The sequence below is a fragment of the Chanos chanos genome, chromosome 1 (assembly GCF_902362185.1).
Source record: "Chanos chanos chromosome 1, fChaCha1.1, whole genome shotgun sequence".
Taxonomy (NCBI): Eukaryota; Metazoa; Chordata; class Actinopteri; order Gonorynchiformes; family Chanidae; genus Chanos; species Chanos chanos.
In genome coordinates this window covers 57,433,794-57,451,701 of record NC_044495.1, presented here as the reverse complement: position 1 = coordinate 57,451,701, position 17,908 = coordinate 57,433,794, and the positions used below count along the sequence as shown (strand labels likewise).

At 43.2% G+C, this 17,908-nt stretch overlaps 4 protein-coding genes across 5 annotated transcripts in view; all 4 read left to right on the top strand.

The window, feature by feature from the left end:
- Positions 1 to 234: 234 nt before the first annotated feature.
- On the top strand, positions 235 to 4,079 carry bag4 (BCL2 associated athanogene 4). Its single transcript, XM_030776740.1, has 5 exons — positions 235 to 554; positions 1,168 to 1,293; positions 1,388 to 1,579; positions 1,809 to 2,072; positions 3,581 to 4,079. Exons 1-5 carry the CDS (start codon positions 417 to 419, stop codon positions 4,055 to 4,057), a joined length of 1,197 nt encoding a protein of 398 aa, XP_030632600.1. The 5' UTR covers positions 235 to 416; the 3' UTR covers positions 4,058 to 4,079.
- A 3,686-nt stretch (positions 4,080 to 7,765) lies between these two features.
- LOC115814032 (dual specificity protein phosphatase 26-like) lies at positions 7,766 to 9,153 on the top strand. Its single transcript, XM_030776751.1, has 3 exons — positions 7,766 to 7,944; positions 8,290 to 8,498; positions 8,957 to 9,153. Exons 1-3 carry the CDS (start codon positions 7,766 to 7,768, stop codon positions 9,151 to 9,153), a joined length of 585 nt encoding a protein of 194 aa, XP_030632611.1.
- An 896-nt stretch (positions 9,154 to 10,049) lies between these two features.
- On the top strand, positions 10,050 to 12,210 carry rsph14 (radial spoke head 14 homolog). The gene is made up of 6 exons (XM_030788392.1): positions 10,050 to 10,248; positions 10,387 to 10,489; positions 10,736 to 10,854; positions 11,226 to 11,451; positions 11,672 to 11,808; positions 11,972 to 12,210. The coding sequence occupies exons 1-6, from the start codon at positions 10,050 to 10,052 to the stop codon at positions 12,208 to 12,210; spliced, it is 1,023 nt and encodes a 340-aa protein (XP_030644252.1).
- Positions 12,211 to 13,216: 1,006 nt separating this feature from the next.
- LOC115814260 (dematin) overlaps positions 13,217 to 17,908 on the top strand; it is a 25,297-nt gene continuing 20,605 nt past the window's right edge. Inside the window, exon 1 of one of the 2 annotated variants that reach the window (XM_030777030.1) lies at positions 13,217 to 13,429. The gene's annotated coding sequence lies outside the window, so the exon portion shown is untranslated. The remainder of the gene's footprint in view (positions 13,430 to 17,908) is intronic. The other variant, XM_030777038.1, reaches the window with a different exon arrangement.

Sequence of the window (17,908 nt, the reverse complement as noted above, 5' to 3'; positions counted from 1 at the left end):
CAGTTTAACATTTGTCTCTATGTTACAGCTCAACGTAATATCCCTGGTGACGTCACCGGTGACGGTAACACGGCTGTTCGCTATCTGTCTTGCTCGTCATACAATTGGTTCCTAGGTCCAAGTCACACAGGTGATATTTACTAGCTCAGTAAAAAGCTGTCATGTTCAGATGTATACGATAAAATGACTAATATGTGCATTTAGACGACTGATACATTTCAGTTATGTAAACTCAGTATCCTGGACCTGGAAGAGAATTGTGCGTTAAAGACATAGCGCACCATTCTAGAATTCCCCAGCAACTTGCTGCCCTCCCAGGGCTGTTGGCGTGGTGATTGTGGAAGTCAAAGAAATCCAGCGGCTGGCATTCAGGCAAAGTCTCCTGAAAGAGCAGGTTTGAACTAAGGATTTCGTTAATGGCTTACGACTCTGTTGGAAACGACAGGGGTTCTGGAGAGGCAGCTTGGCTTATGCATCAGCAGATGCAGTCGAATCCTAAATCAGCCTGGCCTTCAACTTACAACTCGGAAAACAACAACTGGAATAGCGCAATGGTAAGTTGTTTCATTCCAGCAAAGCGAGTTAGTAAGGTATTAACAAACGACTTAAATGTTGAATATATTAGCAAAGCATGCTTAGTCAACCAAGAGTGCTGTATTTAGGATACACTACAGTGAGTAAACTTTCATCGTAATGTTGCGGGCTATCTCGCTAACCAGCAGATAACTTGGCTTGCCAAATTGAGATTACCTACAGTAATTACTGGCTTCTGACTAATTTCTGGCGTTGTTTGTGGTGTTACTCCATGTGATTTTGGTCTTTTTTTAAAACTTAAGACAGCGTGATGTTCGTTTATGGTCAAGCGGTTTAGGCTAATTAAGTGCCAGCGAGTCGTTACGACGTAACTAAGTCTCAACTCAGCCTTTGCCTTGAATAACGTTACGCATAGGGGGCAAGCTACAAGGAGACTAGATTAGAGTTCTGCAACCTTTGCATACTAAGGACTCTGTCAGATAGAAACATATAAAAGTTCACCAACTTCCAACGGTGTTTTTACGAGAAATATTACAGCAATGAGCCGACTTAGACCTGTCGTCCATTTCAACATGTTATTTTTTATAAGCTTAAACGTCTAAAGTTGCCCATACTCTCTTGCCGTTTTTTTAGGACTCTACACCTTATTCTGGATATCCACCGAACTATTGGTATCCCCAGTCTCATTCAACGGGGCCTTACGGAAACGCCTATCCTCCTGGCACTGATGTCAACGGACAACCGCCGTATAACGGCCAGGTATGGCAGTCAATCGTTTCTGACGTAACGTCCTCCGCAGTATAAGGTTGCCATAAAGTTATCTCCGTCTCATCGCTCTGCTTTGGTCTTCCAGCCAATGTCAGCCTATCCCAATGGAGTCTATAATCCAGGACAGTACTCGACGGGTATTCTACACCCTTCCAACCCGTTCTACTGCGGCGATCAGATGCCTCCCCGACAACCCCAATATCACAATCAGGGCTGCCCAAACCGAAGCACAGGGGCATCGAATCAGCCCCCTTACCCTGTCCCACACTGTCAAGCGGTGGGTCTAACTTTAAAATTTCTATAAATGTCCATAAAGAAGCATAGATATCACATTTCTTTTGTGATCATGCAACCTTAAATTGAGCCTGAACCCAAAATGTACGACCTGTGTATGAGGGTTGCTTTGTGTTGCCATTTAGGTTTGTCCTTAATTTAAAAAAAAAAAAAAAAAAAGTCAACATTTTCTTTATTTGGTTGTTCTCCTTAAAGTTTCCTTTTTGTGGCAGGCACCCGGATACCCCCCTGCGTCTTACCCGCATTATGGGGAAGGGGGTCCTACAATGCCCCAGAACCCTCCGTACCCCGCTCAGCAGTCTATGCACCCGCGGCCCCAGGCGGAGGCCTGGTCTCATCCCGGAGGATATGGGCCTTCCCCTCAACAGCAGTGGCAGCCCGGCTCCCAGACGCCTCACGGTCACTATGGCAGCCACATAAGACCGCCCCATCCCCCGCCCTGGCAGGGTCCAGCCCCGCCCCCTTACGAACACAAGGTACGACGCCAGCGTCTGTCGTGGATGCTCTCTGTGCGACCAGTGTTGTAATAGAGGCTAACATCTGAGATCTGAGAAGTTCATGGTGGCATTATGGACCATGCCGGACCTCTTAATTCAGTCTTTATTGAGTTCAGCAGCAATAGAGCCAAGAGGCTTTGCCAAGGACCAGAGAGTCACAGGTAGAATTACGTTTAACCGTGACTCTTTAAACCCACGATTGGCCTGTCGTGGTGAAAGCACAGGGCACTTGGGCTGAATTCAACTTCTGTGGAACTGAAGGGAAAGGACATTAGTTTTCTGATAAAAGCAAACAAAATCGAGACATGTAGACCATTTAAGTTTTTATTTGTACCGGTCATAAATGAGGGGGTAAAAAAACCCATAAAAATTTAAGCAGGCCTACATTATTCCAACCCCTTGAGACATTATTACAGAGTTAGCTGAGACCGCCTATCTCGAAACGTAATTTCTGCCCACGCTTGATGGTAGAGCTTAAGGAATTATTCCTTGAGCAACGGGAGTCCCAATTTAACCTTAAGTAACCTCGTTGTGACTGTCTTAAGCTGATTGCGTAACTCAGCTCAGCTCTCGCTGCCTGGCCATCAAAGCCCATTACAGTAAGACCCTCTGTAGTGATGCTACTGTCTGAACCAAGAACTTCCCGTCACAGGTCACGCTTTACTGCTTTAGAATGTACCTGCTGGTTTGAACGAGGCCATTCAGCAGTTTAGAATTCCAGCGTCGTTAAGTGAAGGATTTCGGAGAAGATGCTCAGCTGTAACTGTAAGAAGTGGCGAGGATTAGAATCTGTACCTTGTCCTCTCTTAGTCATGAATGGGATTTTTGGTTTGTTTTTTTTGTACAAAGGGTAGGTCTAGAATGTGCAAGTTTTCACAGCTCGTAAAATGAATGAAATGAAGATGAGACTGCTTGTTTGTTTGTTTTTTGTTGTTGTTGTTGTTTCCGAACAACTTGCTTAGCGATGTCGTTTGACTTATTCAGCGATCCTATTCCAGCTGAAGTTCATTATTTCATTATCGCGAGTGAAGCAGCATTAGCAGGCACAGACACAGTCGCAGGTTCAGTTCTGTTTCACTGTTTAGAACCACAGAAAAGACAGACATCTGTTAAATGTCCATGGGTCATGTTGGGTTTTTTTTTTTAAATGTTTTACGTACACTTGGGGAAATTTAAAGTAACAATGCTCCATAAAAATAGTTCATTTCAAGCACAAGGATATGTGACTCTTCCTCCCCATTATTCATGCCCCCCCCCCAAAAAAAAAACCTCAGTTATCCATTAATTGCCTAATTTAGTTTATAATGATATTAACTGTGGAAACTCAAATTTAGACAAGTCACGGTTTTTGTCCAGCAGCAGCCTATATAGGACGTATCATTTAAATGACGTTGCTAGGGGACAGTGTGAATGCTCTGGTAATGTTACATTTGAAATTTGACATTTGAACTGTCTTGACCTTTTTTTTTTTTTTTTTGTGGTCCCAGGATCAGTCATACCATGGACAGCACCCCCAGAACCCGCAAGCTGGCCCCAAACCTCGGCCCGGCGCACCTAACCCACCGCAGGGCAAAGCCGACTTCAGCTCCCCTCCTCAGATCTACACCAAATGCACTGCCGGAGGAGGCGGCAAAGGAGCAGAACCTCGACCGGCCCAAGGAGAACCTCCTCCGGCTTCCACGCCGGGAGGGCCGGCTCCGGGCCCCCCGCTTAGCGACAACCCCGCCCTGGCCCGCGTCCAGCAGGTCTTAGCCCGGGTGGACCTCCTCCAGGAGGACGTGGACGAGTTTGTGGGTAAAAAAACGGACAAGAGCTACAGGTGCCTGGAGGAACTGCTCACCAAAGAGCTTCTGGAGCTGGACTCCGTGGAGACCAACGGCCAAGAGGGGGTCAGACAGGCCCGGAAAGAGGCCGTCCAGAGGATTCAGGCCATCCTCGACCGTCTGGAGAAGAAAGCCTTCTAATTTTGGGGACGAAAGGTGGATATGTTATCTTTAGGGTTTCTCACTCTTTTTTTTTTTTTTTTTTTTTTGGTTGGTTGGTTGATTTCTTTCTGTTTCTCTTTTTCTCTTTTGACTGAGTTCTGGTGAAGCAGATCACAGACTGCAGCCAGTTGATCCTCTCAAATCTGGTTGTTGGGTTTTGTTTTTTTCTCTCTCTCTCCACCCCCCCCCCCCCCCCCCCTCCCTCCCTTCCCAGTACACCAGTCCCTGGGCCTGTGTTGCCATAATGGGTTTGTTTCATGTCACCATTTAAGCGTTCCAGGATACTTAACAAGAACACTGTGCCATTCATGTCCAAAATCCTCAGAGAGATACTCTAAGTCAGGTGTTAACTGTCTGAAATGAAACTGTTGGGCGTAAAACATACATGTCTATAAGGGGCGACCTCCAGGTGACCTTTTGCAAATTAATTTTTAATAATGCGTGATCGGTAAGTTGAATATTTACGGAAAAAGAGAGATTGAATATCCTGAACTCCCAGAAAGAGGTAAACCTCCCACAGCTTAGATGTAGCATAGATCGACTGCTGTTAAAAAAAAAAAAACGTATCTCGAAAGTACACGCTGTGCCATTGGTTTGAGATGTTCCGGAATGTTCTGCTTGATAAACCCCCCCCCCTTTTTTTTTTTTTTTTGCATCTCCCAATTACTGACTGTACTCATCTACCACAGCCATCCAATCAAAGCGATTCTAAAAGTGGATGAAAGTTTTGGGGGTTTTTTTTTTTCCTTTAATGTTTAGGAAAGGACAACGGTTAGTTCTTTTGGTTTCCTCGTCATTCACTCCACTTTTAGCTTTCATATACACATCTCTCTCTCTCTTATGTGTCAGAGAACAGGTGTAGTCACAAGCACTGTTTTCCCATCATTAACCATCCTGCTTTCTTTCCTGGATGGTCTCTGCACTCTTTCTCTCACGTGGACCAGTCTTTGGGTAAATCAGATTCTCTTGCTTTGTGCCATAAGCGTGACCATCGTCATCATCCTCATCTGACAACCTTTCATTTTTAAGGAGCTCATTCACTGCCATTGAATTAATCCCAACTCGCTACCGGTGGATCTTTTTGCTCCTCCTTCGAGGTGCGAGTCTCCGAGTCCGGGGTCTGTAAAAGTCATATTTGGATCATCCCTTTTTCACGCCGCCCGGATAATCACGCGGTCGTGACCGTCCGGTCATGAACTGCCACTACCCATGTGGCTTTGGCCAGCTCTGTTACAGGGGGTCAGGAAGATGGAAATAAGACTTCGTCAAGTGCTCATTTGACCTCGGTTAGGGCTGTTTCTTCAGCTTGAGGCGCACGTGAACAGAGGATCTGAAGACCTGTTCATCTCGACGTTCACGAGAGTATTTCTGATGCTTCCAAATCTTTTGTCTGACTAGAAAGTTCCATGCCTGTGGATGTCAAGGTTGAAACTGAACATACCCGCCCGTAACGCAGATATACACGGCCCTCTAGATTTGTGTTTCACTTTTTCATTTGCTGATGTCAGTATTTTTTTTTCTTTTTTTCTCCTTGGTGGACTCTCTTTGAGTCTGGACTTAATCTGGTTTACTGATTAAAATGTCTCGTTTCAAGCTGTTAATGTATGTAGGGGGAACATAACAGTTGAGGGTGTTGGGGAGGGGGAGGGGGAGGACGGGGGGGGTTCCCAAACTCACAAAGAAACAACAAACAAGTGAGACCGGGAGACAAAGCTGGTGTTGATTTCACTGAGTGAGAGAACAGGCTGCTGCTGCTGCTTCTCATCAAGAGACTTTTTCTTCTGTCCAATCACTGTCCTCTCTCTCTCTCTCTCTCTCTCTCTCTCTCATTTTATCCCTGAAGACTGCAGCATGTTCGATTGGCCTCAAAGAGAGAGGGGGGGGAAAAAAAAAAGATGTTTATAGTTGTATGAAAATCCTTTTTAAACAACTAAAAAGATGTAAAAAGAGAAAATAAAAAAAAAAACACATTTGTATGTAAATGAACTGAAAAAGGGGTTGGAATGGGGAAGGCCGAAGCTTCTCACTTCTCCTTTACTAAAAAAAAAAAAAGAAAAAGAAAAAAAAGAAAAGAAATCCCTTTAATAGTCACTCTTATTAATACTTTGCACCAAAGTCACTTCAGAGGTCGTTCAACAGGTCTGCTTCCAATCACAAGGATTTTTTTTTTTTTTTTTTGATTTTGTGTTTTGATGAAAAACAGTGCCATAATAATCGGCAGGTGCTTTTTTTCATATCGGGGCGGGGGGGGGAAAAAAATGTAATATTATTAAATACAACATCTGAAATCTCTTTAATTCTGCATGGAAGATAGTGTTTACGTTTGTTGTGTAGTTTTCCTCTGTGTCACTCTGTAAACGCATTGTCATATTATATATGTGTGTGTGTGTGTGTGTGTATAATCAGAAATGTGTATTAGAGTCATCTTTATGAAAAAGAGAGACGTATATTTGTATTACTGTAGAGGACGCAATGTACAGTCCATAACTAACTAGGACCAAATCTGCTTGCTGAGTTCTCTAATGTAATGCATGTCTTTGAACACAGGAGGGCAGTGTTTTCCTCCGAATGGTGTAGGACTGACTACAATTAAATTACAATAGGTGGTTCACATTAAAACATCAGGAATTTGTTAACGCTGTCGTGTGTGGATTTTATTTTATTTATTTATTGTTTACTGTGTCATGAGCGGACGTATGATGTATGATGACAGAATTCTTATACCAAGTGTCCTCCTCCAAAGGTACTTCAAAGTATTGCACTGTGAATATACTACATTGCTCCACACTTAATAATAATCATCACTGTATGATTTTTCTGAGAAGTTTCATCAGTATGAAAACGAATGGTTTCTTACCGTCTCTACAAAACCTGAATGTGCTCCTCGCTGTCACAGTATTTTAATGCGACAAGGATTTCAGAAGTAGAACTGGACATAAGCCTCGCTGATTGTAATTTACTTTTTGACGCGTTTTAAAGGCTTGCAACTGAGCCGATTACAAAATCTAGGTGATTTTCCACACAGTCTGACACAGCTCACAAATAACAAACTAGTGTTAATTTATAACCGAAATAACGATTTATAACGACTGAAAAGTGTATGCTTAGACTCTCGGTAAACGTTTTGCGATAACGTAGGCCCAAGGCCATGGTCACACAGGTGGTTAACCGCCTGTTCCCTCTGCTTCCCATATTCTGTATTTAGAAGTTAAACCTCTGCTAATGGTGATGGAAAAAATATGGGTCAAATATCAGTGGGCCCACGCATCCACTAGCCACATGGGGACAGCTAATAGGACTGAAACACGAGAGAAATTATTGCTCTCTTAGTTAGAGACATGCTGTAAAATGGCCTACGAAAACAATACATGCACAGTTAGCGTTACTGTAGGTCCGTGTATATGTATAAAACAAAACTGAAGAACGCGTTATTTTAGCAGTGGATAAACTATAGTTAGAACAGGGATGGCCCCTTCGCCGCTTGTTTTAAATCATGCTTGGCCGAGCTATAATGATTTGCAGCCAACTTCTGGGTCTTAAAATAACCCAGTCTGCTTTCCCTTCACTGGAATGCATAACACGGCCTTTGGAATACATGTTTGCAACGCTATGAATTGACAGCTTTGAAACTAAATAACAACACTGAAACTACAGGCTATAAGGTGGACCAAACCGTGTTTTGTTCAAATGGCTTTCACCGACAAATACTCCGAATGGCGTACCAGTAGTTTGCGGTCCGTTAAACCGGAGGTCGACTTCACCTCTCCCGGTCTCGCGGTGATGGAAGTTGAACGTCTTTTCTTTTCTGGAAAAGCCATTAACAGCCACGCCGATGAAGTCTGGCCAAGACTGTACATTGGCGACATGTAAGTAAAATTTGTTTTATCCACTTTTACTGAGGAATGATTCGAGCCTCCATAAAGGTAATATGAAGGCCTTGACTATGCTCTTCTAAGTTTGTGCTGGGAATAGGCCATATTAAACTGGAACCATTCTGGTATTTTAATATATTGTAAACTTGTCATCTTTGCTGGTTTCCCAGCCTTAATCATGCAAAGAAATACCATCAGTTGAATTAATCTCTAAATGTATGGTGAGTTAACCTGCCTGTTAGAAGTCTGTATAGGTCACCTTGTATTAAGCACACTTAACCCCTTCATTGTCCGTACCGGCGAATTCACTAAACACAACATTTTCCCTCCTTTTCCCAGGAATATCGCGGAGAACCGCTCTGAGTTGACCAGGAATAATTTCACTCACATTGTGAACTGTGCCCACAGCTCGCGGCGGGGCGGGGAGTTTTATGACGGCATGGGAATTACTTACCTGGGAATAGAAGCTCATGACTCGCCCACGTATGACATGAGCGCCAATTTCAACACAGGGGCAGAATTCATCCATAAAGCTCTTAGTGGAAGGGGTCGGTACAGTGTATACGTCTATTTATGTACACTTAAGTCTATATATAACATCCCGTGGAATATTATGCCATTTGTGTCAGTGCCTGTTCGTGTGTCGAACAATGATATAGGCCTACACAGGTACAGTGCATCATGTAATATTTTTTTTCTGTTCTGTTTAAAAAAATAAAACAGGACGTTTGAGAAGTAATGTAGGGGAGAGAGATGTCTTTCTCAAGGCTATAGTGGTTACAGCATTGCTCTCATCTAAACCATTTAATCTGAAACCTCCTGCTTACCAGTACCAGCTAAAACCTCCGTGTGATCTCTTACAATCTCCAACACCGTAAATGTCAGTTAGAAGCCGTAATATTCAACCAACCAGCAACTGTTACAAAATTATCGCCGTCGAGTGTTTATCCTTAAAACTATGTGATTATCCTTGCTGGCCTGACTGACGTATCTGTTTCTATGGCAGGGAAGGTCCTGGTGCACTGCCATGTGGGAGTGAGTCGATCAGCCACGATGGTGTTGGCCTATCTCATGCTGAAACAGAACATGACCCTGGTGGAAGCCATCACGACGGTTAAAGAGGGCAGAGGCGTCATACCGAACCGCGGTTTCATTCGACAGCTCATCGACCTGCACGTGAGACTTTACGGCTACCGCAGTTAGAAACTGCGGTCGGATGACCGTTGAAACGGAAGCGCGCTTATCTGCAGAGTGTTTCAAGGAATATATAACTTTAAGAAAACGGTTGTGGTGTCTGAACTATCTAAGCATTGGGTTGCTATGACATTTACAAAAAGTAGGCCGTGGCCTACTTCAACCACTTACAGAAAAGAGGAGTAATTTTATTTAACTACTGAAATTTGCTACCTCCCAGCCTCTAAGATTTTGGTTTTTATGTTTTTACTTTTGCAACATGTATTCACTCTATATGTCAATTAATTTTCAAGAGAAGCATCTTGTTTACATCAAGTAATAAATGTTGTCTGCAGTGTCTCTTATCTCTTTCATATCATGTCATGCCACTTTGCATACCCCAAACACCAGCAGTTCAGTTGTTTGCTGTCTAGTTCGAGTTTTATTTAATTAGGTTTTGAATTTACTTCAACAAACGTACTGAAGGTATGCCTTCTGGTCATAGAGCTACACTGTAGCCCCTCTATGCTGGGCTGCAGGAACTTGCGTTGTAGTCTACTAAAAAGTGCGTCTAAGCCGTGGTTGCCTAGTTACCACGGCTACGGGGCAACATTTAACAACCGGTGTCTATCAGCTCTCGATCAGTGAATCGATTTAGATCGATTCGCGTCGTAATTGAAATTCTACCTTAACTCAATTTTTAACTTACTCTTTACACTTTACACTCCTATTGGTGCAGCACAGCCAAAGCAACCTGAAAAGGTTTGTCTCCCTGGACGGTTCTGCTTCTCGCCTAACAAACAGTAGAGAAAGGACAGCGTAATAGCGAGGTAAGCAAAGAGCCAACACACATTAGTCAACCGTGGACCCCGTGGTTGAGGAAGCGTATGGTCTAGTTGGTCCAACAGACATTCATTGTTTAGGAAATGGCCAGTACACGAATATCAGAACAATTGCCTCCGCACATCGACCCGACCCAAGCTCCCATTGCCTTTGGAAATCGCGCGTTACCACGGTTGGCTATGGAGTTACAGGACGCTGAGTTGTTCGTCCGCCAGAGGGCGCTCGCTGCACTCTGTGATCTCGTCCACGACCCTGAGAGAGCCTATGAGGCTATTCAAAATGGTAAACTTGTTAATCGTTGTAACAAAAGATGAAAAACGAAAAGAGAACGTTTTCAAAAGTCATTCATGCATGTCTGTGATATACGATAGTCTAATGCTGTCAGGATTTTATTTTTTGTCGTTTTTGCCCTCTGTCCAGGCTGTCTTGAAAAGCTGAAGGTTTTACTGCGTGATGCGGACAGTTCAGTGAGAATCAAAACCACTGAAGTGCTTCTCCTGCTCGCGACTCACAACATCGGCAGGTGACCCTGTCCATATTTTCAGCCATAAAGTTTAAAAACCTTTTAGTATACCATATGTCTAATACTATAGACTGTGGGTGGTAAGGTAAGATTAAGTTAGCTACATCAGGGTAAACGCAATTAAAGTATCATAGCAACATACAACCAAACTTAATTTGGGCATCTTTCTTCCTTTGTGAGTCATATGTCAATCCAGGGGCTTTTGACTAGTCAAATTTAATGTTTGATGATCATGTATGTTTATAGAGACGCTTTTCTGAAGTACGACGTGTTAACCCCGCTCTCTGAGCTCTTTGAGGAGCCCGTGGATGCGTGTCGTAGAAACATGCACCAAACGCTCAAAACAACGGCAGAGTTTCCTACAGGTGGGCTCACAATTATAGTTAACTTAAACCTCAGTTTTACACAACCTACATAACAACAGACCATGCTAACCAACAACCTACAATGGGTTTTTTTTCGCAGTTCTTTTTCTTTAAACAATTATTATGTCAGTTCATACGGTATACAGTCGGACCCTCCACTTAGCCCATACATACATTTGTAGTAAAACAGAAACAGAAAATCACCACCGGGAAACAGGCTGTTTTTTGTGTTTCAGAATGTAATGCTTAATCAGACTGTCACTCTTTTGTCTAAGACTTTTTAAACCTCTCTCCTGGCTGATATAACTCGTTTTTTTTTTCCCGACGCGTTTTAAAAGCTGTTCTCTTCATTGACACTCTCTGCTCTACAGGGGCTGCAGCCATGGTCTCTCTGGGTTTGGTGCCCAGGCTTGTACTGAAGGTGCCTGTGGAGACTGACGATATTAGAGCCCTGATCCTCTCTACTCTGAGCTACTGCGTGCGGGTCGACGCCATGCCCGCTCTAGCCAGTGACGGCGTGCCCATACTGCGCGACCAGCTCTCTCACGCTTGCGTCGACATCCGACGCGCTGCCGCTTCTGCCTTGATTGCCGTCAGGTAAGAAGATTCCAGAACTCGTCAGCCCAGGGCTGAGATTACCCCGTAAAAAAAAAACTCCGAGAAGTGTTCGTTTCAATGGGGTGCGTTGTTGCTCAACATTTTTCCATATTCGACAGGTTTTTTTTTCCCTTTGAGTCCGTTTTTCCCCTTTTCAGTTTAAACAGTTGAAAATAATCGTGCTCTCTCTTTCTCTCTCTCTCTCTCTCTCTCCCTTCAGTGTCCCTGCAGAGGGGAAGGTGAAGGTGTGTGAGAATAACGTATTGCCTGTGTTGGTCAAACTCTTGTCAGACAGTGACCCTGAGGTCACAGCCAATGCTACTGGGACTATCATGAATACAGCTGTCATCACCAAAGGTCAGCACATAGTTAGTTTTAAAAGGTCATTCACAATTAGGCTAAATGATTGAACGTAGGATGCAGATATTATAAAAATGAAATGACAGAAATCAGAAAGTGACAGAAAACATAATACAAGAGTCTTTTGAAATACTGCATCTACTCTTTTTTTTTCTATCAGGCAAGTACCAGGCTCTCCAAGCCGGTGCCATACCACCTCTGTTGGCGTTGGTTAGCAGTGAGGATATGGCGGTGTGTGCCAATGCTCTGAGGGCCCTCACTGCCCTGGCAGAAGTGCCCAGTGCCAGGGCAGAGCTACTGGAGCATGTGCCCTTGCTGGAGACCAGACTCAACGACCCGGCGCCCATCATACAAAGGGCGGCGCAAACTGCCATCCAGGTCATCACCTGGAAACCGTAACCAAAGGCGCCTGGACGACGAAGGAGAGAGACAGAGAGAGAGATCTCGGGAGCTGGGAAAGTGTGTACGACAGTTTTGCTTATAGACACTTTAATATTTGCTTATTAAAAAAATGTGAATACATAAAAATCTTTTTTAAGAGGAACGTCATCTTTATCATCATATACCACTATCATTACCATCATCATCATCATCATCATCATCAACACCCCCATTATATTTTAGCTTCAGTGTTACTTACACTCTCTCCTCTATGCGTGAGAACTTTTACACGGTCTGTATGTATGTATATTTATCCATATACACTGCCTTAATGTAGTGACAAATTAGCTGTTAAAAATCTGTTCAAGTTTGACACTGGGTTTGTTGTAACATATATAAATGTACTGTATAGAATCTTTTACGTCAAAATGTGCTGTATTGGACCTAGAAACAGACCAGAGGTGTTTGTCAAAACGTCTAAATCAAGATGTCTTTTCTCAGTTACATGGGTGTATACAAATAAATCCGTCGGGAGATAAGCTTTCATGATTCCGTTTGTTTCCCTATTGACTATTGGATGGATTCAATAATATCAGAGCTCTCACTGGTAATGCTCTTGATGTTACTGTAAAGAATTAAGGTCAAGCGATCAAGTGGTTGGCATGGCGATGCATGTCCTACAGAACAGGCTTCTCTGCTTCTTGACAATAATTCATTACGTCGATACGATGTAATTTTACAGTGACACCTCCAGAATTTGTAGGCTGGCATAAACGTATTTTTAAAGCATTCTTTTGAGAAGTAGGTTTGTTAAATTTCTGTTTATCTTTGCCATTTTCACTGTCACCTTACGTCCCCGGTCTCGTGAAAATGTGCAGTGTCATGTTTATCGAATGCCCCCCTCCGCGCGAGCTGCGACTGCGAATGGATTGAACCAGCGGTCATAGACAGAAGCAGGCACGTTGCTGCTATCTGTCAGCGCAGCTCTAAAACCTGTCACACGACACGCAACGTCAGCGGAGATAAATTTTACCAACTCAGACGGTACCGTTTTGACAGAATAAACACGACTATAGCCTTGTCTTGGCAATACAGTTGCCCTTTTCTTTAGAATTTGAGGTTTAAATTGAATGTCGTGTTCGTGGTATTAAAACCGAAAGGGATTATCTGCATGGTTGAAACTGCGGGGTGGAGATTGTTTATTTGGAAGAGGTCCCTGTTTTCAGGTGTGAGAAAGGTAAGGCTGTCCCAAAATAGCGCACTTTACACTTTGCTGTGTTTTTTCACAAGAAAGTATTATTAGCCTAATGCGTATCGCGAATTTCTGCTTTTAGTTCACACGGTAAATTGTAGCGAGTTCATGCGTATTTCTTGTATAGATGTTTGGATGGTCGCGTTCAAGTCCGTTTCCCCCTCATGTTCTCGTGGATAGATGCAAATGTCAATTTATATGGTTAGTAGATCTCGGAGCTCTGGAATGTATTTAGTTGTATGTGTATGATGCACAGGAGATAGCGTGACAAGATTGGCATCAGGTCAGCGTGATACATAATTTGCAGGGGGATTTCGTTTGATGTTGCCTACGAGATTATGCCGGCGGGTGATGTGAGGCTTTACATAACAGCAGACCGGAGAGAAGCGCGAGGAAACAGGTCCCGTGCTTGTGTGAACAGAAACCGCTGGAATTGCCCAAGGACAACACATTCTGTATTATTTCGGCCCCAAACTCTCTCTCTCTCTCTCTCGGTATTTGTCGTCCATGGATCAAAGACCGGTAAAACGTTGTGCAGTGTTTCACCTGGTCTAAATTTGCTGAGTCCATTAAACCTATTCGTCAGCATTGCCCGTGGAACAGATGACGATGTCCCAAAATCGCTCTGATGCTCTGTCATCGAGATGAGATTAAAAAAGAAAAAAGAAAAGAAAAGAAAAGAAATGAAAAAAAAAAAAAAGATTTTTTCCTGTTTTGTCGGTACTGTTAAAATTATAGCCGTTCTCTTGTTCTCTGAACAGACATACGTATTCTAATGATGTCATTTTTGGAATATGAAAGCTCTAAGGCTGTAGTAATTTTTGAAAACGTTGGATCAAACTGCCTGCATTACCACTGACTTTCCCCAAATCAGTATGAGCTAAGAGAGGGTTGGTCCAGCTTTGGAGAACCAGAATCAAATATTACACACTCTCACGTATCAGATCTAAGGAGCAGGAAAAGGAGGAGGTTTAGATTGTAAATTCAGCTGAAAAGACTCCATCTTCGTGATGATGCTATGGTGATTTGTAATGACAAGAATTCCGTGTTTGCTCTCTTTGTATTAATTCAGCGATCTGCTTTCTTTCTATGAACCGTACAGACCCATCTGTAATCATCTCTCAAGAGCTCTATTATTCTATTTGGGCTCATAAATCCACACATTGGAATGCGAAATCATTTCAGCGCAGTTTAATTAAACAAACCATTAGTTAATTATAGCATCTTCTAATCAGTAACTCAAATATGTTTTCAAAGACAGATAAATCAACAACCTTGTTGTTGTTGTATCACCTCCTGTCTATCCGTTATTGATTCATAAATTCCTTGATAACACATTGTAGGCTGTCACGGATTAACGGATCAACTCCATCAGTAGCCGCAGGCTAATCGGTTATCAAAACGTGCGACAAACTGATATATCTACGCTTGAGATTTCACGGTAATGAGACGCCAGAGGTATGTTGCTAATTTAAGTGAGAAGTATGGATCAACTGGCCACATGTAGTTGACCATCTGCTCACAGAGAACTGCCATCTGCTCAGAGCTGACTCATCATCCTCGTCTTTACAAAGTAGTTAGAGGAGAGTTTGTTTGTGAGCAAGAATTTAACACCTATATCAGCACAGTCACCTTACAGAGCCTTTTTTGTAATACGTTGTCTGTGTAAGAGAGAGAGAAATGCCAGGCGGTATAACTCCATTATTTGTTTTACAATCGAACAAGATTCAGGTTAAGCATCTGGGAAAATTCAACGAAGCGGAGAAGTCTTGAATATTTAGAATTCTCCAGAAGAACTCTTGCGTAGGTTGCGATGTAAATCTACATCCACTTGTGATTTAATCTGTTTTGGGAATCACCGTCTATCACTCACGACACTGTTGGTATTTGCTAAATTATGTTCTGGTGTCGCTTACACCCCCCTGACTCTCCCGTTTAATTTAAGCCCCAACAAAAGCCTCAGGCCACCAAAGATGAGAGCAACAGGTTAACAGGAGAACGAGGTTAACTTTTTTTTATTCTAATTCTGCTGTCTTTTTTTATATTCGCACAAAAATACTCAGTTGTATCACTAACTATGTATTTTCTGTACCTAATTTTTCAAATCAGTTGTTTATTTCTCACTAAGTACTTGTAATTCTTATGGTATAGGCCTGCATGTCTTTAGTTTAACGGTGTCGTTGTGGTACTGAATTTGTCATGTTCAGTAAAGACATAAGTACATCCATCGTGCGTATGTGATTACAACCTCAAGACAAAAAGAAAACAGAAGGTTAATGCCTCAAATTTTTGTGGTCTTGCTTTAGCCGGTAAATCTCTTAACCTTGAGCCAATAGGGTAGGAGATTACACGGGGTGCTCCTCCAGGGTTTTTAATTAAAACGAGACTGATACCGCTGCAATCCGAGAGATGGTTAGCCAAGCATGAATGAAAAGGGACTTTTTTGGGAGGGGAGAGAATAAAGGGACGGGGTGGGGTGGATGGGGGGTGAGTGAGAACAGAAGTATTTTTCCAGTGATTTTGAAACATTCACAAAGAATGTTTTTGTTTTGGCTGATCATGTCTCATGTGGCAAAGGTCACTCACAAGCGCGGTGGATTTTTTCCCCCCTCTGGTGTATCCACAGCAGTGATGGTCTTAACAGTTTAATAATTGATTGTTTCTTTAACACGTGATATTGCGCTAACGTTCTACCATAAAGCTTTCATAGCTCTCATGTATTTATCGTTAGTCGTGGCGCGTCATGGCAGCGTTCGCAACTGTTCGTGAAATGGCCAATATCCTGTCAGAGCCCGTTCGTTGGTCCGACACTTAAAAGATACTTAGCATGTGCTGGTCCTCAGATGGCGAACCAAATTCCCGTACATATTTAGACAGTGTCCCGTTCCCCATCACTGTCCCCTCTTGTCTCCTTATCTCTGTGTCCTCTTAAAGTGAAAGCGCTCTCTCAGAGACTCCACTTACCATGTAAGATGGGGTTTTCAGGGTTACCTTGTCTCCGCTGGAGTCTGTAACCACAAAGAACAGGAGACACTGTCAAAGGTAAGTCTTTCAAATAGGGGTCATTGCTTTAAATATGCATTTGACCCCTGTATGCGTAGCGGCTATTACGGTGAAACTTGAATTACAGCAGACTCTAAGTGCTTGGGGGGGGTACACTGAGGACATTAGCTTCGAGTGTTTTAGGACATTCATCACCATTTATCTATCCGTCCATTCATCCGGGCTAATGTGCGTCTCCAGAGGAAGGCGGGAGTCCAGATGTGGGCATGCTGAGGAGAGTTCAGTAAGGACGTTAAATGTTGGGTTTGACCACAAAGTACCTGCCCACCTCCGCTCACCACTCCATTCACTTTTGTTATGGACTTTTAGAGACCAGTTCACTAGCTCCACTGGGGGAAACGTCTGAGAGACAATGTAATGAGAGCTGAGTTCTTGGTCGTAGTCTGATGTTGTTGAGCTTCACAGCTCAGAAAATATGCCAGTGCTCACACCCCCTTTTTTTCCCTCCCAGTGATTGGCGAACATTGTGTCCAATAAACACAGTTTCTCTCGCAACAATCTTTTTGTGATTCGACTTCAAAGTACAACTGTAATGAAATCATCTTGGCAGTTTTTTTCTCTTTTTCTTTCTCTCTTTCTTTTTTACTTTTTTTTTTTTTTTTTGGTTAAATACAAAAAAAATTAAAGATGACAAGTCAAAGTCTACGCCAGACCTTTCTGCGCTGCCAGAATGACAGAAATTCAAGTTGTTTGTTCAGACGATACCGTACAGGTTTTACCACAAAACAAAGCCAATCCCTCACTGTATGTGTAAAACCACGTTAAGCTCACATGCTCAGCATAAGGAGCTAAAGGAGCAGAGGAGGTATGAGGAGCTTCTTAGACTCCAGTATTTGGCAGTGGCCACTGTCCTGACTGAGTTTAATACACAGGCTAAACTGTGGGCCGCCCGTGGCCGTAAATGAGGATCGGGGCCTTGGAGGACAGAGACACAGAAAGCAAATACAGGACACAGCTAGTGAAGAGATGGTGGAAACCATCTGAGTCTGGAAAGGCAGATGAGGCCAAGCACGCACACACACACACAGAGAGAGAGAGAGAGAGAGAGAGAGAGAGAGCCTGGGAAAGAAAATAGAAAAAAAGCTGAAGAGATGAGAGAAAATAAAGAACTATGAGAGAGCTAGAGGGGGTTCGCGGGTGTTCCTCTTGCTTGTTAGCTTGTCGACGCTAACAAGGATTACAGCTTAGCCACGTCTTTGTCACAGAGAGGATGATCAAAGCAAAACAGAGGGAGAGAGAGAGAGAGAGAGGGGGAGAGAGAGAGAGGGGGGGGGGGGAGAGAGAGAGAGAGGGAGAGAGATAAATTGTAGCTAAACATGTACACTGGCAAGGACTGGAAGTCTAGGTTGTGCGTATACAGTATTGCATGTGTGTAGCTGTGTTACATATATTTCTGTGCAT

Excerpts from the sequence above, each read along its gene's own strand:
- bag4 (XM_030776740.1), top strand. The coding sequence starts at position 417 with ATGGCTTACGACTCTGTTGGAAACGACAGGGGTTCTGGAGAGGCAGCT. Across the intron at positions 555-1,167 it reads ACAACTGGAATAGCGCAATG|GACTCTACACCTTATTCTGG; the intron begins GTAAGTTGTTTC and ends CCGTTTTTTTAG. Across the intron at positions 1,294-1,387 it reads AACCGCCGTATAACGGCCAG|CCAATGTCAGCCTATCCCAA; the intron begins GTATGGCAGTCA and ends TTGGTCTTCCAG.
- rsph14 (XM_030788392.1), top strand. The coding sequence starts at position 10,050 with ATGGCCAGTACACGAATATCAGAACAATTGCCTCCGCACATCGACCCG. Across the intron at positions 10,249-10,386 it reads CTATGAGGCTATTCAAAATG|GCTGTCTTGAAAAGCTGAAG; the intron begins GTAAACTTGTTA and ends CCCTCTGTCCAG. Across the intron at positions 10,855-11,225 it reads AACGGCAGAGTTTCCTACAG|GGGCTGCAGCCATGGTCTCT; the intron begins GTGGGCTCACAA and ends TCTGCTCTACAG.
- LOC115814032 (XM_030776751.1), top strand. The coding sequence starts at position 7,766 with ATGGCTTTCACCGACAAATACTCCGAATGGCGTACCAGTAGTTTGCGG. Across the intron at positions 7,945-8,289 it reads AGACTGTACATTGGCGACAT|GAATATCGCGGAGAACCGCT; the intron begins GTAAGTAAAATT and ends TCCTTTTCCCAG. Across the intron at positions 8,499-8,956 it reads TAAAGCTCTTAGTGGAAGGG|GGAAGGTCCTGGTGCACTGC; the intron begins GTCGGTACAGTG and ends TTTCTATGGCAG.